Source organism: Botryllus schlosseri, chromosome 1, assembly GCF_051294905.1.
Source record: "Botryllus schlosseri isolate E-star chromosome 1, Bs_hap1, whole genome shotgun sequence".
NCBI lineage: Eukaryota > Metazoa > Chordata > Ascidiacea > Stolidobranchia > Styelidae > Botryllus > Botryllus schlosseri.
In genome coordinates, this window is record NC_137236.1 from 41,413,250 (window position 1) to 41,437,527 (window position 24,278).

The 24,278-nt window shown below is 40.8% G+C and overlaps 2 protein-coding genes across 2 annotated transcripts in view; one reads left to right on the forward strand and one right to left on the reverse strand.

Annotated features, from left to right (window-relative positions):
- LOC145441779 (uncharacterized) overlaps nucleotides 1–14,785 on the forward strand; it is a 97,244-nt gene extending 82,459 nt beyond the window's left edge. The window contains exons 4-6 of the mRNA XM_080319723.1: nucleotides 12,041–12,202; nucleotides 12,894–13,196; nucleotides 14,592–14,785. Coding sequence (XP_080175849.1) covers nucleotides 12,041–12,202; nucleotides 12,894–13,196; nucleotides 14,592–14,785 — 659 coding nt within the window. The remainder of the gene's footprint in view (nucleotides 1–12,040; nucleotides 12,203–12,893; nucleotides 13,197–14,591) is intronic.
- Nucleotides 1–18,288, reverse strand: part of LOC145449995 (placenta-specific gene 8 protein-like) — a 152,732-nt gene extending 134,444 nt beyond the window's left edge. The window contains exon 1 of the mRNA XM_080328460.1: nucleotides 18,275–18,288. The gene's annotated coding sequence lies outside the window, so the exon portion shown is untranslated. The remainder of the gene's footprint in view (nucleotides 1–18,274) is intronic.
- Between the last annotated feature and the right edge of the window lie 5,990 nt (nucleotides 18,289–24,278).

The window sequence follows — 24,278 nt, forward strand, 5'->3', positions numbered from 1 at the left end:
CACGAAGTAAATATGTTTCTGATAGGCCTACGTTTGGGCGAATCCAAGCTATTTCCACTATACCGCCAATCCTGATGGGAGGTCAAGAAATAGCAGCATGCTACAATAGTGAATTAGTACCAATTGGCTCACCCAAAGATGCAGCACAAAATTATTAACTTCCCTATATTTTCGAAGACCTCCCTGCATCAACTCTACCAGTGATTCTGATCACATGGGCTGAGAAAGGAAAAATATTTGATCGTATTATGTGATACTATACTATAATATTAATGACAAAATTCACTCATGAACATGGAAATATTTTCGCCCATTGCGCGACTAGATAGATACTTGCGATTTCGTAACGCATAGTTAGCCGATATGAGTAAATAGACAAGTCCGGAGTTTACCGGCAATGGATATGGACAGTTTAACGTGGATATTTGGCCTCCAGTTAGTTCAGTACTACTACACACTGGAATGCGGCCTTAGGCTACATAAGTAATCGAAAGGTGGCCGTGACAAGCAAAAGGGGAGTCACCCCGTTTTAACTGTTGAAGAGTGTTGTCAGGTATCGTGCGCAGCTCGTAGTTCAAAACAGAATGAAATTGCTGATCGTGATAGTTTTGTTGCATTTGTATTTCTTCAATAAAACATTATTTCTTTGTGGTAACTATGCCCGTCGCCCAGGTTAGAGAGCACAGCGTCGTACTGACCTAGAGGTATCAAAACGTGGATGCTAAACTGCATTGCCTATTTAAATCTCGATATTGAAGTCATGCGGCCCGCGGCCTCTACAAATTTTGAAAAGTGGCCCGCGAACGCGACCCATTTTGACTTGGCGACCCCTGATGTACGACGACTTATGGTACGTCGAATTACGTTGTCATTCGTTCAGTCATACATGATGGGTATATAGCACAATGGGTCAGTGTTGTCAATTGGCGCATATGGGATCCAAATTTCGGGATTTTGGCTCATTGTCATGGTGGTTGGCCCCGAAATTTTGAATTTGGCACGTTGACACATTTTGCACTTTAGACTTTCTTCAATTATCGCAATGAAAATCTGTTTACAGCACATTAGATTATAATATCGGGTGCTGTTTACTCTTACAGACCACTCAATGAAGTATGTAATGTTAGAACTAGAGAAATATGTAATTACAGTAGTCATATAGGCCTAGGAGTCTTACGTCCTATGAATCGTTGTCTTGCATTACAACGAAATATTACGTGTTGGGTCATTATCTGATGCACATCGCAAAACCCAGTTTTTATTACCAACTATTATTTACCAGTTTGGCTACTAGACATGCTCTCCCTTTCTTGCACTTATGAATTCAGGCCACGACTATAGATAGCGACGCCACTATAAGCGAGCTGTTGCATCGGAAAGTTTGCCTGGTTCGTCTTCGTGCCGCTTTTTTTTAGAATTGTGGACTTTTACAGAACTTTTGACGACCCTACGGAAAGCAAAATGAATTACCATCAAAATTTACGATCTTCCTTCTGCAGCCTAATTCAAGGTTAATTGGACTGTTGAAGCTTATTTCTTTTTATATATAGGATACGGCCATTTCACCATGTATTTCGAAAACCTAAATTGAATACAAGATATCAATCAATATCCGATGCCTTCAACATAGGGTTACCACGTCCTCTTTTTTTAAAAATTTAGGTTGAATATAGGGTGAAATTCGACTGAGATACAGTACATCAGCTCTGAAGTAACGGTCCAGCGGGTATTTCGGGAGCTGAGCCGAAAAGTTGAATTTTTTTTTAGTCAACCAACCGATAATGTGAAGGATAAAACTGTATTTTGGGTGCTGAGCGAGAAAGTCGACCTTTTTTTAGTCAACCGACCATGAAGTGAGAACTATTATCATATTTTGAAGATTTTCCTCCGGTATTGTAAGTTTGAAAATTTTGAAAAAGTGTCCTTCTTTCCCGATTCCAAAATATGGTGACCCTACTTTAACACCACCATTCTTCGCTACAAAATGGACCTGACGCAACGTATAACAACAGCGCTCTCTCAAAAACGAACACGTCTGAATGCGTTTTTGCCTGCGCTGACAACAATGTGGCGCTGGACTAGACAATACAAAATATACAAGCGTATAGTTGTGGAATTCCAGTAGGCCAATAGTTCCCAATTTTCTGCGGTCTGCTTTTGAACTATTACTGTCCAAACTATATTACCTTCATCAGCTTTACAAATGTTGATTGGAAAATGCAATCCAGTCCGATGACTGATGAACAAATAATTGCCGCGACGCAAGCCATACTCGAGACTCTTTTTTGTTCGACGTAAGAGACGAATAACTGTTTGAATACGCGCTTCTTCGTTCGTAATCATCTACGTGTACGACAGGGGTCACCATCATCAACCGACCGGAATATTATGATCGTTCGCAATGATATTCATTTGCACACTGTGAGAATTCGGTAATGTGAAAAAACGTGAACGGAAGTTTTCTAAATCACAGAAGGCAAGCAACCGAGTACGAGGAAGTGAAGGGGTTGGCGAAGCAAATTGATGAGCCGTTCGGTGAGGTATCGGCTGTTATCGCTCTGTTCAAGTATAGAAAGAGGATATGTTCCGCAAGGATGAACCGCAGACCAAGTGGATGAAGATCTTACCGGAAACGACTGTTTTCCGCTGCTATACAAGCTAGTTAGCAGCATTTTCCCCTTCCGGCCAACAATGCGTGTGTGGAGTTCTATCTTGTGTCGGCGCAGTGAACCAAGGAGAGGAAACAGACTTAGTGAAATGACAGTCAAATCTCAGCTACAAGTAAAAGTAAACCTAGACCTGAGCTGTCGTGAGATCTATGAATCACGTTTTAATGACAAGGAGTTGCTGGAGCAGGTCGTTTCTGGAAAAAAGTATGGAATATTCATATGTGATATGCCACGACTTGTATAAATACAAAGTATATACAAAAACGCTTTTTAATGCCAATCTAATTATTTGACTGTCGTTAATTTAGGGTTCGTGTCGATGACAACTCTATGCTCATTTACATCAGGCCGATATTCTTCATTATTTTTTATTATGATTCCTGGTCTGCCGACTTGTAGCACGACTCACACTCGTCCTAGTCTTTGGCAAGACACCGCTTACTCAGATCCAGAGGTGGTCAGTAACGAAGTACTTCTACTTGTTCGAAGTACTCAAAGTAGTTTTCCGCTACTTCTGGTACTTACTCAAGTAGATCCTTTTTTTAGCTACTTCTACTTCTACTTCGTGATATTCTGTGAACTAATTACCTACTTTTCGCTATTTTCAGTTTGTCAAGTAGAATTAGTTTAATTCCCTAAATAAGAAAGATAGCCTAAGGAATTTCGGGGTCGTTTTCACGTAGTACCTAAATTTAATTTTCATAAAAGTTATATAATACCCAGAATATTCGTTGCGCTTCGCGCACAGTAGATATGGAGTGACAAATATGTTTCAACGAAAGTATCGCTGAATATAATTAAGACACCGAGTTGCGTCGTTCTATTCACACCGCATTGTCGCCTATACTAAATGTTTCATCACAGTAAGTATGGCCCCATACCGTTTGAAACTACCGTTTCGTAATCTAGCAATTACCTTTTATACCTAGCATCCCATGACGTGTCCTAATCTGCAAATGCGAACTTTGACTTTTTTAATGTTGAACCTGTTTTAGCAGACCCCATGTTGAAACTTTCTGGACGAAAGACATGAAATATATTTCAGTATTTGTATTTCTCTTTCAATTACGAGTACTATACGTTGAGCTCTAATTATAGTTTCAGTTTTTTTGTGGGGGGGAATATACATGTGGAGGTATGAAAGAAAGTGTAGAAATGCCCTATATTTACCGAAAATAGAGCTATATGCTATATGGCATTTTTACGATCTGTCATATTTGTAATTAAGGTATACTAATTGCGCAAATTGTTAAAGCAGTATCCGACACAACTTCTCCGTATTGCTCTTCCACTGAACTAGGGGCTTTATAATATGGGGGAGGATGCCATGTCATGATATTCTCTAAGACGGGGGGCTCGAGTAAACAAAGTATTAGTGCCGCATTTCGATATCAATACTATCATTTACATCCCATCATGTGGAGGACTGCTTATTCTGTCGAAAATTGACACCTCCTGGCCTGGGATGCATCAATATGAATAAAGCTCTCTGCACCTTCCGCATAGCTCCATTTGCAGCATTTGGCAGTCCATGCGCACGAATTGCGATCGTTTTCATAACTACTTACTTACTTGAGTAGATTTAAAGTCAGTCAATTCTACTTCTACTTCAAGTAGTTTTAGGTTTCTTAAGAACGAAGTACTCCTACTCGTACTTGAGTAGATTTTCGTAGCTACTTCTACTTCTACTTGAGTAGCTTTCTTGACTACTTTGATCACCTCTGCTCAGATCACATGGCGAGGCGGACACATATGATTATAGCAAATTAGGCCTAACGAAGCGTGTCTAGCCAAGACCAGCAGTTACAAGCAGACTTTACAAAAGAAAATCATAGGATTTATTGGTTAGATTTCTATGTACTTAATGGACGAACCCTGCAGGGTAGGATTACAAGCCAATGGCAGAATTCGTGCCCGATGCCTGTGTTATGATTCAGGTGTCAGGGCATGAATCAAGGACGACATTTTATCCGAGCGTAATGCGCGCGTTCTAATAAGTCTAGGGGTGTGCTGTTTTATGTGGTCGTACAAACGTTGTGTAGTTCTTCTCACGCAGCCGCAATAGCAATGGCACTTATATTCAATTCATGGAGTACTTTACTTTGATGAATTATTCTCAGATAAATCGTCCCGTTGTGTTGCAGCGAGCAGTTGAATTGTCGTCAAAATATCGTTGGTCTTCACTGTATCGTAAAACACTGTCTGCAGAAACCAAATGTTTTTCAAAGCGGGTGGAAATAGGAACAATTCATCGTATAGATTGGTAAAGACTTGATAAACACGTCTCTGATTGTCCGTTCGGTACGCTCTGCGTTGAGATGTGCTAATTTCCTCTTGATGCAGCAGTTGATGACGTGTTCACGGTAACCGTTATTAGGTAAGATATTACAGATGTTGTCAAGCTCAAAATTCAGCTCGTAACCCTAACAGATCGGCAATTCTATGCTATAAAAGAATATATTAGCAGCTACGAGTTTATTGAAAGTCGATTCGCGGCAGAAGATAAGGTACCGATGTGGATGTACAAGCATTACGTCGTGGCGGTACTAACATTGCCTTTGCTGGGCGCGATCGGTAAGTGGATTTGTGCGGAATATTCAGCCATCTGTATAGTGGACTGTACGCTACGCTGTAAATACATTGGCGAGGGCCGGAAATAGGTATATTCACCAGATTTTCAGATATACAGGTAGCCGAGAAAGAGACGACTTCTTAAATAGATTAGGACGCCACTATAGCTTCCGAAGACGAGATATATGGTATATCGCACATTCCGAATTAGGCATAATATATATGTGGCAGACATCCGTACCAAGTACTGGCAAATTTATGTAAATTATGAAAATATATCGGTCTTGAGTTATAATCATGGTTTGATGCCCTTGTTTAAATCATGTTTTTTATTGTGTTTTTTTAACCTATGACGTCACGAATCCCTAATTATGACTTCGCAGCGGATTGGCATTTACCGCATTTCCATACCTTACAGTACATGGATGTTATGATCCTTTACGCCATCAGGTAGCAGAAACTGCTTCATTATATCCATTTCTTTTCGTGTACCCTACTCTCTGCCTGAAGCCAGACGAACCACCAATTCAAATTCTAAATTGAAATCGAGCGCGCTCTACCGTAACGAAGGTGGTGACCCCTCTGCGTCACAGGCAAATATGTATGTATATTTTATTGAAATATTACCCTCAAACTTGATGGTTTGGTCAGTTGAATAATATTATTTTACATATACAATAATTTATGTGATCCTCAAATGTACCGATAGTTTATGAATGCGAAATTCATGATAATTCACTAAGTATAAATTTTCTTGAAAGTAAGCCGCAGTGACGAAGTGTTACATATAAACGGAGAAATACGCAGAAGCGTTGCGGCGATAATGGCCCAATGCGTTTATATGCCCAAAAAGTGTGTCTGTACGCAGAATAAAGTGTTATGAAGTGTTCAATACGACCTTGCGGATTTAGAGTGTATATGGCATTTTTACGATCAGCTATATTTTTATTAGGTTTACTAATTGCGCGAAGTGTTAACACCGTATCCGACACAACTTCTCTGTAATGCTGTTCGACTAAACTTAAACTTCGGGCCTTAAAATATGGTGGAGGGAGCCATACCATGACATTTTCTAAATTGGGGTGTTGGAGTAAATAGAGGATTAGTATCGCATTCCCATATCAATGCTATCATTTTCATCAGATGAGGCGTACGAATGCTTATTGCTTATTATGCTGTCGAAAATTTATAGCTCTTGGGATGCATCAATATGAATCAAGCTCTGCACCTTTCGCGTAGCTAAATTTGCAGCTTTGGACAGTCCATGCGAACAAATTACGATCGTTTTTACAACTACTTACTTACTTGAGTATATTTAAAGTCAGTCAATTTTACGGGACTACTTCTACTGCTACCTGAGTAGATTTTTGCGTCGCTACTTCTATTTCTACTTGAGTAGCTGTCTTGACTACTTTGACCACCTCTGACAACTTCTTAATGGGGTAATATCTGTAGCAAGTAAAGAAACCCGTTTTACACCCTGTTCAATATCAACGCCGCAATACTCAGGCGCCGAATACATTATCCGGTCTGGCCTGGACCGTTAAGGCGTAAACTGATGTTCCCTTGCAGGTCCTCGTCGAAATTGTTGGCAAAATATATTGATTTTGTGGGATTATTATATCATTTTATTGCCCCAGTTGATACATTTGGCGACGCTTAAAACGTCTATATGTAGTTCAGCATTGTGGTATTATGTGGCCACAGTTGTTGCTAGGTATCGTGTACGTACATTAATATAGGCTATTGCTTCACTAACATATATGATTGGAGTTAACAATATGACGTCACGAGACATCATGAGCTTCACACCAGGGATGGTGTGAACGCGAGGTTCATGTTCGCGTTCTGTGTGTGAACCTTACAAAATTAGAGGTTCACGTTCACAAACGAACTTTGGTATGTTCTGCAATGTGAATCTTTTTTCATATATTACAATTTTGACTTCAAATTTATTGAATTTATACTGCGCCCTCTCTATGCATGGCGCTGGCAGCATGAAAAATTCAGCACTAACTGAGCATGTACCTTGAAAATTTCAAATATTTTACTTGCTTTGTTACAAAAGTTTGCTCGAAATATCCAGCTCAACGTTTGTGAATATTTAGTGACTCTCTGCTGCAAGCTTGACCCGCAATCACACAGCATCAAGAGCGAAATACACTTCATGTAGGTAGTCAGCGAATAATGCTTATCTAACCAATCAATGAAATTTATAGCGTTGTCTGATATAAAAATAAAAATCAAGCAGGCGTACGGGGTCGGTCTTGATTTCATGTTTATTGTATCATAGAAACAAAATCCGTGCGATTAGGGTGTTGACTACCGCTGTATAACTTGTTAATGGAGCAATATCAGTAGCAAATATAGAAACCCGTTTTACATTCTGTTCAATATCAACGTACCAATACTCAGACGCCGAATACATTTTCCAGGCTGGCTGTAAGCACACATTTCCTTGCAAGTTCTCGTCGAAATTGTTGGCAGAGCGACGGAAGATATTGATGTTATGTACGGTTAACATACGTCTTCTTTAAAGGGGATTTGTCCTCATTTTTGACTTTTTTGAAAGTGTCCTCGGAGGACGTCCTTTTGTCCTCTTTTTTGAGATTTTGACCTCTTTTTTGAGAATTTTGGTCATATTTATAGCAGAATTCGACTGAGATGCCGTAAATCAGCATCGAAGTGATGCCCCGGCGGGTATTTCGGGAGCTGAGTGGAAAGTTGACTTTTTTTTTATTAGTCAACCGACCACAAAGTGAGAAAAATTTACCATTTTCTGAGAATTCTCCATCGGTTTTGCAAGTCTGAAAATTCTGAAAATGTGTCCTCTTTTCAGCTTCCCAAAATATGGTAACCCTATGTTATGGGATTATTATATCATTTGATTGATCCAGTTGATATATTTGGTGACATTTAAAACGTCGATATATGCACTTCAACATGCGGTATTATGTGGCCCGAGTCGTCGCTAGGTATCGTGTACATTAATATAGGCTATCACTTGACTAAAATTTCGGGTTGGAATTAGCAGCATGACGTCACGTGCCGTCATGAGGTTCACGTTCGCGATCACACAAAACCTTTCAAAAAGGTTCGTGTTCACACGAACCCGAACCTTTCAGAGGTTCACACCATCCCTGCTAGATGATGAACGCTGTGAGTCCAAACTCCAAAAAATGTCAGGAACCATTTCCAATTGTTATGATAGATAGTGTATAATGCCGGTAATTTCGTCACACATAGCGAATGTAGCCTACTATACAGCTTTGTTATACCAGCAGCATTTCGTCATATTACCTCGATATCTAACGTCGTTACGTATTATACACATAATATGTTCTTGTCATGTGTGAAATTATATTATTCTGTGTGCTTGCGCAAAATCACCGTAGTTGAATGCTTGTAAGTAACTACGGCGTATGAGTACGTCACAACCAGGGCTTTTAAAGCCGGAGCCGGAGCAAGGAGCCGGAGCCCCGGAGCCCCGGAGCCGTGCATTTTCACTGGAGCTGGAGCCGGAGCCGGAGCTTTACATAAAATTCAGCCGGAGCTGGAGCCCGGTATTTCAGGAGTAGCTCCGGCTTCGACGTATTTCATAAGATGCTATTATATATGCAACAATCATATTTGCTGATTTCACATAATTTAATAGCAGGCCTGAATTTTAATGCTGTAAACAACAATGGCAGGAAGTAAAGTGCGTTCTAGTGCAACTATGATGTTATCGACAATTGACAAGTACTCATTATGACGTTACAAGCCGGCACGGCGGCACCTATGTCTTCGTTGCTGCATCCGAATCCGATGTTACTGACGGCTGACAGACTCTAGATGAGGCCTACTATTGATAACTAACTTAGATTAGTTATCTATCTATACCAGGGATGGCCAACCTTTTCGGCTACAGGGGCACATGCAATGGACCAACGAGTGCGCGGTCCACTAGCAGTGCCAAGCACGTAAAATTTTCAAAGTTTATAAATGAACTAGGTCAATAATATCATTACTTGAGTATATAGTGGGTCCACTGTATACCGCCAGATGGGGTCAGTTTGCAAGGACACTACTATTCGGCATCTGGACATATCGATATCGAAGGTATTTAGATAAAAAATAGATAATCGGTATTTCGCTCTGATAGTTTAATTACACAAGTGGAATTATTTAGTTGTTCAAGCTGGTAATCTACCTCGTTTAATTACACTGGTCAACACATATTTTTAGGCAGACAAAGTAAGAGTGGTTTTATAGGTTCTGAAGGGCACTGATTTCGAATGACCTTAGTTTTTTCAAATTGGCTCTAATTTTGGAGATAATCCATGGTGCTATCTTGTACATAAATAAACTTCAATCATGTAATACGTATTTACCTAGATAGGCCTTCTCAAATAACGTTGCAATAATTGAATCAGTTTTATGTCAACCACCTATTTTAAATTCAAAATAATCAGTTGGAATATAATATTAAAAACTTATCTTGAAGCAAAATTGGATCTTGTACTATTTTCGGTTGCAAGCAATTTAGTGCAGTTTTTCGAAAGGCTCCAGCAATAGTCTGCTGTAAGATGTTCGTCGCATCTGCACTGGTATCTTTCTTTTGTTGTTTTGATGTATCGGTGGAACCTTTCCCCTTTCTATTCCATCTAATCAACAATATTATCGGAAAATATATCAAGATGACCGAAGAGGAAGTGAGATTTAATGCTCATGTTGGCTCCAAGGCTTTCATATGCAGATACCAATTCTCGGACTAACTGTTGGCCGTTAGGTGCTTTGTGATCTTTCACAAAGTTTTATTTAGCCTACCACCTAGAAGGGATTCCATGCAGTGAGCACCTTTCTTAATATGAAATTGTAATCCTCAGTCCGTATTTGAATCCGAGATCCATCAAAGATGCCAGATTTAAGCTTCTCGTTTGCCATTGATACTAGGTTTACCCACTTTATTGGCTTTATGGAAAATTATCCATTTACAAGTGAAAAGAGATGAGATGCATATGAGTATTGTAGTTAAGCTTTCCAGGGACACGCTTGATAGCTTTATACTCCTCTTTCATCTTGGTAGAACGATTAATTGGTACAGGAGAAAACATATTTCCATTGTGCAAAAGTACAATTTTTAGGTTTGACAAACTGCTTTTTTAACAATCAAAGTTCTCGCATCAGGTCATGTTAATATTGACGGAATAACTGAGAACGACGTGAGAGTTCATCATTGTCAATTAATTACTTATGCGCAGTATAAAAGTAGAAAAATCTAAGATTTACTTCCTACCAAGAGAAATATCCAAGGGTAAAACCATAGTGTCCTATATGGTGTCGACACAAGCAAATCTCACGGTTCAATGAAATTGTATCACGTCACAATTTCCATTTGGCTACAGGCAATTTGACGGTTATTTTTGACCGGCTTGCCGAGCAATAAATTTGATGAATCGGGTATCAATCGAAAGCTAACTCTGCACTGATTACGAAAATATAAATTTTATTCCACTCATGGCCCTGGAACCCCCACAATCAGCCCCAAATCACTCATTGTTGAGTAGATTGGCAGTGTGACGCAACAATGCTGTCTGGCGAAACGAGAGACTAGCTCAAGAGCAAGGATGCGGCCGAGCGGCGAGAGTGGGATCAGCTGACGTCGCGGCAATAGCAATGAGCAATCGCGTCGCAGAGAAACGCTCCGCTGTTGATACTTTTTCTATTTGCTTCGGTACAAACGAGCACGCCTTATCATGCAGCCTTTCCTTGACTTTTAGAACTGGGTCCACAGAATGTATTAGGGCTCCAGAGACGCGTGACGCTGTTGATACTTTCTATAGGCGCTTCGCTAAAAGCGAGCTCACATTACCAGCCTTTCCTTGATTTGTAAAGGTAGAACTGGGTCCGGGTATTTGGGACCTACGAATTTTCCTGCAATATCCTTCAACTTATAGAGATCCTTCCGTCCAAGTATAGCTAGGTTAGTTATCTATAATTGCTCATTGCTATTGCCGCGACGTCAGCTGATCCCACTCTCGCCGCTCGGCCGCATCCATGCTCTTGAGTTTCTCTCTCGTTTCGCCAGACAGCATTGTTGCGTCACACTGCCAATCTACAGTGACATTTTCTTTTCAAGAGCCAATCTGGCAAAACCAATGTGATATTTGTAATGAGCAACCTTGAAAACCCCAGAGACGGCTCCTAGATGTTCTGCCAAAATATTTTTTCATTTTGTTGCCATTGTTATCAATGCCCTCAACGAATTAATAGAGTCACAATATTTCTCTGGTGATTTTTTCGGCCCCGCACACTTCGAAAAAGGTCGATCACAACTCATATTCCACACACGCACCGATAACGAATTCTGAACTGTTTAAAGAAGTCCTACATCCCATATCCGCAGACATGGTTTACGATTAAGATGATACAGCGATATACCCGAATGAGTTCGACCATAGCCGCAACTAGTGGGCCTATTATGCTCAAGCCAACTGTCAGAACCTGTCACGAGGACCAAGATCACGACCTATAGTCGAAGTCTAGCCTATGTATAAAATTGGCAGTTTCTCGCCATTGAGATGTAAAATTTGTGTTCTGTTGCACCCGTCCCACATGACTGCAGTTTTATAGGCTTTTACTAACGGAAATCCCAGCATTCATTTGCAATAGCAATTAAAGAATTCATTCAGCAACAGTAGCATTTAAATAGAAGAGTAATTGGAAACTACTGACTAGGAAAACAATGATAAACTGATACATTATGACTTGATTAAGTAATAGTCCTGGCCTATCATCTTGCATCTCATTTCTTCAAGGCAGTCCAGTCTCGGTCAACACAACCAGAAACGTGATCGAGACCTGTGTTCCACCTTGTCTACAGGCCTTTTCTGCCAGCTTGAAATCTGCCAAGGGATATTATTGCGGATGCCAAGCAGGATACCTCGAAATTGCGACATCGATTGGATTTCAATGTGGAAGTAAGTAACTAATTGTTGGAGGGGTCGGGTTTATAAAATAGTTATCTGGTTAGGCCATACAGGCAACATTTTTATCTTCGGCTAGGCTATACTCATCATTTTTACAAAGACAAAAATCCAACGATTTCGTCTCATTGCTACTGATGCAACTTATGTATATATGACTTGGACAAAGGATCTTTTCAGATGAAAATTAGAATTACAGCTATACAGTTTTTTTTTCAAATTAGATTTAAATAAGAATTAGCTAGACACATTATACCAATTTAGACTAGAATTACAATTCCTGAATTCGCGTTACCTTGGCGATTGAATCAAGTTCAGTTCACATCAAATTAGAGTTCATTCCCCTAATCGTTAGAATCGCAAATGCCTGTGCACTGCTGTGCAGCACTAAACAGTTCTCCTGTAGCATTTTTAGGGAAACTAGAAATTAGATTATAAATCGTAGCAAACAAACAATTAAATTAGAATTAGATTGCCGGTATTTCTCTCTAATTAGTGTAATTTCAACAACTAGAATTACCTAATTTTCCAATCTGATGTATGATGTTTCTGTACGTGAGCTATACATTTATCATATCACAGTCTTTAGATATAATCCGTAACAATGTGCTATCTTATCCATACTGCTAGATATGAAGAGTAAGTTCCATTCATGAAGCTACCATTTACAATACCATACTTTTAGAGCCTTTGCTGTTAAAGCAAAAGTTCGGATTACCCTACAAAGAAGAATACGCAAACACCAGCTCTCCAGAGTTCCAAAGAATCTCCGAAAACATAACTAAGATAATTAGAGGCGCTCTCGGAGAAATATCTTCCACGGTCAATGTCAAAAAGATCACCCAGGGCTCGGTTGTGGTCTGGTATGAAACTGCGACTGCGGACGGCAGAGAACTTTCTAAGAAAGATATTCAAAGCTTTCACGCAGCGGCTCTCACAGACAACAATTATGGGTTTGGAAATATATCCATCGAAGCACCAGAGATTGGTAAGGACGTCTGCGGAACTGAAATACAGTCATCCAATTGGGACTGGGGTAACTCTATGCCTGTAAGGCAGGGGCCTGCAACTTCTCCAGTCGGCCGGCCAGATATAGGAATATTAAGTAGGCTACTTGGCGGGCCAGATTGCTGAATCGATACATTATAGCCTATGCCCAATCATCCACATAAATTAGAAATAGATTTATTTAATAAATGTATTTTAACAGCAGCGATGTCACTCCAAATGCATTTCTCGCCGATAATGACGAAGCCCATATAGCTTAGGGTTACCATATTTTTGTTTCACAAATTCCGGACGCTCTTCAGCGCCCACTAGCGGATTTCAAAATGAGGTGTGAGCGCATTGTCGATCAATATGACGTCACACCTACAACGCTGTGTCTATCGACTAGAAGTGGCCGCGATCCGGTTCAGCAGGAGTATGTGGTTGTGTATTGTATGTTGTAACCTGGGCCGTAGCCACATATTGCAGCCCCATCCCACCCATGACCCAAATGGTCCATCGTAGGGTTTTCGATGCAAATTCTGGGGGTTTACTATATGCATCTGGTCGTTAAATGATTTGAATGAATTGTGTCAATAATATTGGCTCTTCCATATATTACTGTATAATTTTAATGCTCTCTCCGTCCACATAATCAGAGTCAACGGTAGGGAGCTGATGTAGAATGATGACTTCGAAAATGAAGGGGCGCAATTGTGCATCGTTAAGGGGGGAGACTACCCCTCGAATTGAAAAATTAGTAAAATGCCTCTTACTTGAAAACTAATAGAGCTATCTATCTAAAATTTGGGCACAAGGTGTTTTAGTTGACATCCTAAATTTGACAAAAATTTCGCGGGTGTGCACTTCACCACTGATCTATATAAACACCGCACATCCGGTGTTTTTCAACCTTTTATGGTCCGGATCCGGCCCGCGGGCCGTATGTTGCCCGCCCCTGCTGTAAGGCAAGAGATTTCTATCTTATTCTGCAATCATTATCGAAACTATATGCTGTTGCCACAATTCCGAATAGTCAATACGCCTCTGATCCTAAATCTAAATGACGCATTCCGTCAATCAAGTAATCATGGACGATGTCTCTATGCCCTCCTGTTATGCATTATCCAAACTTGCCACAATCCCGAATGGTCAATTCGCCTCTGATCGTAAATCCAAATGGCGCCATGCGTCATCCGTCCGTAATCATAGACGATTTAGTTAACAACTAGCGGCTGAATGAGTCTGAGTTTAAAGCAAGCGCCTATAAAGAATGATAGCATATTGATACAACCATCGCAGCGAATGACATCATAATTATGGTTTTTCTATTTTTGTACAATGTACATAATATACATTTATCTACGGCCTTATTTGCATATATTTAAATGTTCAGTCGCAGCTCCTGACACCTGTTTGCCTGACAAGATAAAGCCCCATGCGACTGTTGTATCAAGTTGGAATTTCGGCGAAAGCAAACCGGGGGATTGGGTTCGTTCAAACGAAAACTGTGAGGACGATGGTAATTATATAGTATCGTCAGACGCACTCTTCCAGCTTGTAGAATTCCCCCAAGTCAGCAACATGTAATATATCCCATGATTTCTACCCGTTATAGTCTTAGACACAGCTTGATTTAATAGTCGGCCATTACCATCACGGACACTGAGTAAAAAGACAAAGTATATCGATCGCTTGCAGCACGATGTTCATGAGATACTTGTACAAAGTACCAACCTAGTTAGTTAGCGATTATTCAACTACTTTTTTGGAGCTCATGAACAATACACCAACATTACCCGTCCATGGTGATCACTTTTATGACTAAGTACTTGTACACGTCAAACTTTTTCTTTTTTTATGCTCTCTCGAATTTATATTTCATGACTCGCAGATTTCTAGTTACGAGGTTTCAGTTTTTTCCGTTTACGCCCATTACGTAAAATACTTTACTTGAAACCTATTACAAACAATGCGCCGCCGGGATTATTTTTGTTTGCCTGATACCTATCTCAAATTTACTTAACGTGATACCAAAATTATAACATCACATTTCACTACTTCCCTATACAAACTATTTATATCCTGTATTTACACTCAAATTTTAAGAACTATCTCTTACCTTCAAATTATGTCAGTCTCCGTTGTGTTCCGTATTACACTTATCGCCATCAATTGACTTGTTCCGTTTTGTCTCCTCGTTTTCCTTAGACGACTTAAGGTTCTACGTCGACGACACCTTATACAACCTACCCATAACACAATCACCCGAGCCATCAACCCTGTTACCACCATTATTACAACCACTGGTTCCACGATAGGTATCAGATTCGCACCTTCCATAATCATCCTATCGGTCAAAGATAAGCCTCTTACCTTATATCCACCTTCCATCATGACTAGTTCGTGCAGCCATCGAGTATAGTTGTAGTCGTCGAAATCTGTGGTTGTCTTCCCCACGGTGGCTCTTGATAGTCGGGAATATTCAGGTGCGGGTGTTCCCAACCTTTGGTTTTTCTGCCCAGGCAGCGGTGATGCGTCAACCATCGTTGACTCCAAGGTAGTATTCATTAGTTCGACACTCCTCGGGGACGAGTCGTCTTTGTCGTCTCCTGTTGAATACAAAACAGTTGTTTCGGTACTTACCTTACGGTTGTGGTCCGGGTTTTGGTAGTCCGTTCCGATGTCGGTCCTGCCGTCTTCCGTGGAGTTCTGCAGAGTTCTGCAGTTCTCAGTGGTGACCGGATACACTCGCGTCGTTGTAGGTGTTTCACCAATGATTTTCGTCATTCCGTCGGTTTGGTTTCGCGCGCGAAGAGTTTGCAACTGTTGCTTCCCATAAGTCGCATCAATTGGTTTGACAGTTTTATACTCCCCCTTTTTGTTAGCCATCGATTTCGATCGTCTTACTTGCACCAGCCTCGCTTTCATCCGCCATTGTATTGTTAGGGGTGGCAGATGTTTCAGCGCTGTAGTGCTTGGATCATAGTCTTTCGCCGCTGGAGTTACCCACGTCGGACTGTAGTAAGCGATCATGTACACTTCTTGGGATGGGGGTTTACCTCTGACGTCCGTCTTGCTACTATCGAGTGCGACTCGCCTTGTCTTGTAGTAATTCATTCATTTTCTCATGAACAACAAAAATAGCCAATTTTCATTCGGCAAAACCTTGTTCAATAATACCAAAATAAGGTATTATATCTATTGCTTCCTTTAGTGCCTTCGCCTGACCCTCCCGCGTCGGGTTATAAGGGCCAAAAACGAAAGGCTTAGTCGATGGGTCCTTACGTTCTATGTCGCATTGGTATTTCATGGATTGGGGGGCGCTGAGTTGGCCCCGCAGGCTATCAAGTTCGGAAGCAAATGGATCATAAACGGCTGTCAAGACTCCTTCAGGAATGGCGATTTTTTCTAGGCCAGTCAAAAGTCAGGAGGTTTGTATGACAGTTTCGCCAGTGCTACCGATTGTGCACAGAGACTTTCGAGTTCCGTCTTCACGCTGGGACTGGTGTCTTGTTGTAAGGTTAGGCTACATAGTAATTGGGGCAGTTATTGGCCCAATGCGAATCTCGTGATGAACGGGGTTTTGGTGTTGGTGGAGAGAGGGCGAGGTTCTTCGTTGTCAGTGGGGATTCCCAACCTATTCAATCTGACCTCTGATCTCGGCGTGTGCCCACGCCTACCGTCACGCCGGCAGATTCGGTCGCCGCCGGGGCCCGTTTCTGGGGAGACGTGCATCTTAAAATCCCCAGACTCCTTGCCGGTCATGACCGGACATGTGTCCGGTTAGCCGGTAACAGCTGCTTTGTTTGAACCTTTTGGGGTAGTACTCATGACTGTGGCTGTCGTCATGCATCTATGTGCCGAATCATTAGAGTTATTCGGACAAGTACATCCACGAGAGCATTTAGGACCAGTTTTCTCGTGCAGGTCCTTATTTACGCCAGCCGGGATTCCGCGCTCGACGTCTTCATTAATGGTGCCAGCAGGGATTCCTGACTCGACACATCTTTAGTTAGTGCCAGCAGTGCTAACTGACCCGACACTTTCTCGACTAGTGCCAGCAGGGGCTACCTGACCCAACACTAGGGATTTCCCATATTTTTTGACCTTTTGGGAAAGAAGGTAAGACAGTTGCCGTCGTAAGATCGGCGTATTTATGATTGGTGCCAGCAGGGATTCCTGACTCGACACATTTCGCGCCAGTGGTGATTACCATCTCGACACTTGCGCCAGCGGCAACGGCATGCGGCGACACAGACAACGTGCCGGCTCGAAGCTTATTTGATTTGCAGCTTCCATCAACCCATCATCGGTTACAGTGTCGCGAAGACTGCTTCCGACTTTTGGTTCCGTCCCGTTGATCACACGAGATCCCGTCATGAAGCGTTACTAAAGACAACTCTTCGTTCGCATTAGGCGGAGATTCAAATTCAGTCGCTATGTTTGGTAATTGTTGTACATGATCAATCCATTTTAGACCTACAATATCGAGAGGTCTCCTTTCTCGATCGCAAATGGAGCCGATAGTCCGTTGAAATCGATTATTACTAAGGAGTCAACGTGGGAGGAGTCACCTATATCACGTAGTTTCATCTCTATAGGTTGCCGCTCCTCCCAGCTTGGCGGGTATTAGGTTTCTACGACGTTTATCAATTTGAGGACGCTTCCCGTGTCGGCGCAGAAAACCCCAGTTGTGATCCTTCGACGATCTTTTCTTTTCATAGATTGGCGTTCGCAGATAGTAAGGAGGTAATCGATGTGTTCGTCTTCAGACTCTCCCCCGTCCACTGAAATTGCCAAGAAATGACGCTGAGCCCCAGAAGACCTTCAGTTGGTGCCTCCATTTGATTATAGTGTAGCTTCATGGCGCTTGCCATGCAAGTATTCCACACTTGGTTCGATTTACTTCACAGAGCTCAACCCCATCTCCTGGCTTTTCCACATTTTTCCACACCCCTTATACAACCCGGTTTTGTCGACGTTGATTTAAGCATTGGTTGTAGATTGATCGAACGAAGCAGTGACCTTGGAAGGTCCAGCGGCTCAAACTATTCATACAATAGACAAGCCCCTTGGCTTAATACAACCAACATACTCCAATAATTATAATGCAGACAGCAATGAGGTATCTATGCAAAACTCGGTTAAGTTGGCACTCGGAACATACGTCAATCACAACACGAGTCAAGATTTAACCTATTCATATTCATGCACGATTAATAACAGTTCAATACTCCAAGGTGTGTTTACACCATAAATGTGACGGTATTTCCTGCCGACAATATACATGCATATAATATACAAAAAATATGCCAATCGATGCCACAAAAAAACAATACCACACAGAGTTCAAGTTGACCAATTTGCCGACCACCTTGTTTATCAGAGTTCCCCAGTCTTCCAGATGCAGATATCAAACTGCAATTAGTCCAGGAACCGACCCCTTGTTTGAGTCGTTACTACTTAGGATCATCAAGTAGCCTACTTGCGTGCTGTCGATTCGGAGATCGGGCATTCCAAGTCCAACAGAACGCAGGGTTTGTTGAGGGTTCGTTGTAACGATATCCCGAATGCAATACCTCTATGTTCTTGGCTCTTTCCATCTTTAGCTCATCGGCTTTATGGAGCGATTCCAGCAAATTTGATCGAGCTGCTTCATTTATGTATACATTGCAATTTCGGTTAGCAGTCGCACCCATTTCATCGCGCTGCTTTATTTCTGTATACTTTGCAACTGCAGCAAGCAGCCGATCCAATCAATAGCATGTCAAGATTTTTCAGAGGGACATCGGAACATCACCCTTCAATCTCAAAAGACGTCAAACCCTTTCGCAATGCCTCCGTCAATGTCCGGTTTTCTGGATATAGTCTGCTACTGGATGCTTCGTTTGGGGCTCTGTTTCAGACTGGCGGATTTACTTGGCATAGAGTCACAAGTTCGCCGAAACTAGCGGACGCACCGATGTCGTCTTTATATGCAATAATTGGATACTACAACTGATTGTACAATTCATGTGGACATCATACATGGCATAGATATGCATACATATATCAGTCATACTTCGGCTCACTGTAAAAGCTCGCATACATGAAAAAATGGTGGCGCCATTTTTGGTAAAGCAAACTGATGGTATAGCTAACACTTAACATGCATACGACACAGTCCCAGATAAGCAGAAAATGATACCATCTCACTTATAATAGTCATATGTGAACCAATATCCCAATTGTAATCATGCTATATTCCTTAATCTCCGGTATTGGTGTGCTTAAGCTTTTTTATTCATTCGTATATATCGTGCTTCATAAGCAATAGACTAGGCTTATCGCGAATTTCGAACTCACATATGCTCCAATGCGTTACCCCAAGAGGTCTTTAAATACCCATGTTTCTATTGTCCTATGGTCCATTACACATCAAATTTTCAAACTTTTGTCTCGTTGGGGTGAAGGGTCCTGACACTAGTAAAGGGGCGGGGTCAGTTATGACGCCTTATTAATACCTACAGTTGTAGTACTCGCTATTGAATTACTGCAGTAACAACCAATCATTCACATATTAAATGTTCATAACTTATACCTATATCTAAGACATGTTAGCGTCATCTTAAAGCAATATGATGGTAGATGTCAAAGATTAGGTAAATGCAGTACTTGAACAATATAAGAAAGATAGGCGTCACGTTGCAATAATACGTCATAGTGAACCCTCACATGAAAATACCCCTTTGCAGATTGATTTTTGCCAATACAGTAAACTTTCGTAGTTCGTACACGTAATGATTGCAATGCGACAAAATGGCGTTCGTCAGGCGCATTCACTTCGTAAAGTGAATACGCGGACAAAGCGGGTTTTAGGCTAGTGTCATTTTCCATCATCGACACATCAGTTTCGAAAAACGAATGTGTGGATAAGTTCAACCATGGGTTACTTTTCTAAGGTCTTTATATTAGCAGTACTGGCCTGAAGTATTCCTAATGTTATAGGCCTAGTAATTCCGGTTACATTATACTTCTTTATTAATCCTAGTTAGTAACCAAGGTATCGATGTATATTAATCACAATAGTAGCCCTAAACTTTTGGAATATTAGTCGATCTTCTCCAAGGTCTAGCACCAAAGGTATCGATGTAGCAATTTGAAATCCGTTGACATTGTTGTTTGCGATTAGATAGTCGGCAACTATACTGGCGCTTCAGCGCTACGACGTAAAATCGACACAAGGCCCGATATATGTGACAACACAAAATGGACATAGTAGCCAACGAGCTGACTTGCTGCTCCATGACCATTTACAGCGTCTCCACAGGGGCATTGACGTCTTGATCAGAATGGTATTGAGTGTATTGACCTTGCCGGAATAGTAGCGCTTGTGACGTTCAGATATAGGTAAATATATTTTCAATTTGAGTCAGACCAGGACAACTAGCAAATTTTGAGCTTTTCCAAATTAGATGAGATTTAGAGCTACACAGCTTTTCCAAATTATGTTAAAATTAGAATTAGAGCTACGCAGCTTTTTCAAATTATGTTAAAATTATATTACTGGCATTTCGCTCTAATTCCGTGAGATTAGACGACTAGAATTATTTAGTTGTCCAAGCCTGGTTCGAGCCGCCTGCTTGCAGTACCAATAATAAATCCAATTTGACTTTGTCCTTGTTATTACTTAATGCGACAAGTGGGTATATTTCTGAAGCTATTTTTGAGTTAGTGCGTTTCATCTTACGTCAGCGAGGTAAATTGTCCTCAAAAACATTAAACAAGAATGCTCTAAAATGCTGACAAAACCATGGAATATCTAGGTACAAAGGCACCCGCCATATTGTCGGCATGAATATGCACAGCGAACGGCACATATTTATAGACGCACTGCGATACTACACATTTACAACGCCGCAACATACCCTACGGAAACTTTATCGCTGCTAGCGATTATTTTTCATCCTCACTAATTCTTGGTCCTAGTTCGGCCCATGTAAGCTTACACGAAATAATAGAGTGTTTTTCGGCATATTCAAATCTTGACTGGAGTCAGGCTCACTTTCAACTAGACACTTTCATCTCGCCAAATCTGTCGCAGCCAATTACTAAACGCGACAGGATAGTTAGTACGACTGCCCTGGATCGCAGTTTCGTGGTGTTTTGAAATGATGAAAATATTATTAAAACTGATTGACTAAACGCGGCATAAGCACTCGTCCTTTCCTGCTTTTATATCTCTAGATATTAGTATCTCTGGACTTTAATTAAACTATACTAACTGTCCTACTCAAATTTTCGCGTAAATGAATTACATACTTTTCATATTGATTATTCGAGCGGGTTTCTGCAGATATGGATCAATACCATTAAGCATGATCCGTTTTGAATACTATCGATAAAACGTATTAATATAGTGTAGCCTTCTTTGTTTCATCCATGGCGACTAGGACTATATACCGCGCATGTTTGAGAACAAATGGCAATATTCGCGAAGGATTTCATATGTCATCACCCATTCGAATTACAACAGAATATGTCTGAAAGCGAGAGGTGGTCAGTAACGAAGTACTTCTACTTTTTGGGATTACTCAAGTAGTTTTCCTCTACTTCTGGTACTTATTCAAGTAGATCTGATTTCCTCTACTTCTACTTTGCAATATTTTGTGATCTACTTACTTACTTTTCGCTATTTTCAGTTTGTCAAGTAGAAGTAGTCTAATCCCCCAATACGAACGATAACTTGAGGAATTCCGCGGCTGTTTTCATGGAGTACCAACATTTAATATTCATAAGAGTCAAGTAAAGCCCAGAAATTTTGTTGCGCTTCGCGCATAGTAGTAATGGAGTGACAAATATGTTTTCGTGAAAGTATCAGTGAATGTAATTTAGGTACCGGATTGCTTGGTTCCTCTCACACCGCATTGTCGCCCATATGAAATATTTCATCACAGTAAATATGGCCCACCACAACATTTGAAACTACCGTTTCGCAATCTAGCAATAGACACTTACGTGACCTTTGACACGAACCAATCAGGTTGCAGCAGGATGTAAACAAAGAACAAGGCCGGGCAAGCTTACTATGAGCTCTTATGGAAAAGGGTTGAAAAATGAAGGTTTTAAGCAAAATTACGTTGAATTATGGATGACTGGCCTTAATGAATAGTAATAGCGTAGAGCTAGTATGTAGTTGCAGCTTTTAGTCTAGGATGAACATGAATGGTGGCAAGTATGCATCAGCGTGCCGTGTCCAAATGCATGAATTTTTGACAACTTTTCGGATTAAGCGACGATTGTTGTATACTATACTATAGGATTGTGGTAATGCATATTTTGACGATTTCATAGGCTCCAGGTCTCGTGCGAAATTTTCAAGCATATCTCATGTTCAGAAATATATGCTTTAAAATATAGCTGCTGCCACGCATCACAATTTTGGTGTATTGATTATGAAACTTGAAAGCTATGGAGATTCTGTCGAATTTCTGGATTTGAGTGGAACAGCATCTTCTTCTAACACCGCGGAGAAAGCTACGAAGTATTTCATGGAGCGCTACGTACACGACTTAGGGACAAAGATTGAGGAGACAATCCACTCTTTGTGGAAGCAATATTCTAGTGAGCAGCCAATGTTATCGCAACTTGCGGAAAAGTGAGATATCACACTCAATGGAAATACACGTTCTCAGAAAATCCATTATTGACTCGTCTTGCACTTGTAAGACAGGGTAAGTAAGGAAAAGGACATTTTTTAGAGACTCCTGCAATAGATAATGTACCCATGATTTATTTTCACATTAGGTTCTGATATGCTACAAAGACTACATTGTGATTTGCATCAGCATCAGCGAGCTCGATCGTGATTGACAAGCAATCTCTCGACCGTACTCGCAGCGGATCAACTCCTGCCTCAAGGTAGATTTTGGTGTGTTCAGTTTTATAGCATTCCACCAAACACAAATAATCCTAGAACATTTTCACCTGGAGAATTGTTCATTCAATAAATTGGGCATCTACATGAGCTTCAATGCACACCACTGGAATATAGTATGAATAGACATGCACTGTTGGTACACATTGACCATGGCACCGCGCAATTATGATCCGTAGCATGCTATTAGGCATGACGATATTCACAATGGAACTGAATTTGCACAATTGCCGAATATGTTGCGTCATTCATTTTAAATTTTTAATCTTGAATTAGAGTAAGCAATTAGTCCATATTTGGTTAGTTGATACGAAATGCTGCACAGTATGATACCAGACAAAATTTTATACTCCTTGATTCTTCCAATCAGCTGTTCAATATGAATACGTTGTCTCGCCATCTTTCTTGTTGAGGAACAGTCTGGCTCAGGCATTTGACGGTGTGCCAAATCATGTGCAGGAATATTTAAATCTAGATTCAATTTCTTGATTTCAGACTCAATGGTGAATCCCTTTTCTGCCATGATAGCATTTCCTGGTTCACCATAGCTGAACTCCATCATTTTCTTACATTTCTTGTCGAATCCACATATTTCACTAATATTTCGATCTGAAATGGTCCCTGTGAACAGTTCCTGCACAAAAGTATGTGCACCACAATCCATCAATCCTTTCAAATTGTAAGTAATTTATTGACAGTCAATAATCATTCTAGTTTTGAGAAATCATGAATGAATGCAAATGGTGCATTTTTAAGAACCACATATCTACGTGGCCAAATCGAAATTTATGAAGCAGTTACATACGGTTGACCCAATGGTTTAATACTATGCTTACAGCAATACTATAAACTTGACGTCAGTAGGATAAGTCGGGAAATTCAGAAAGAATTTAATGTAGTCAAGCATAAAATTTCAGCTTCTACGCATCTTTTGACATTATTGATGCTCCTCTGAGAACTGAACTTCACTAGCAATAATTGTCCGTCAAATTGTAATTTTCCTGGACGAGTTTCCTGTTTTGTGCTTCTACTTCTTACAGAGATTTGATTTTCTTGCGTTTTATCCATCGACTTCCTCTTTCTGCAGCTTCATAAAAGAGACATCAAGCCTGCACAAAAGATATAATATGTTTATTTTGCAGAGCAACACTGCTGTGCAGGCAC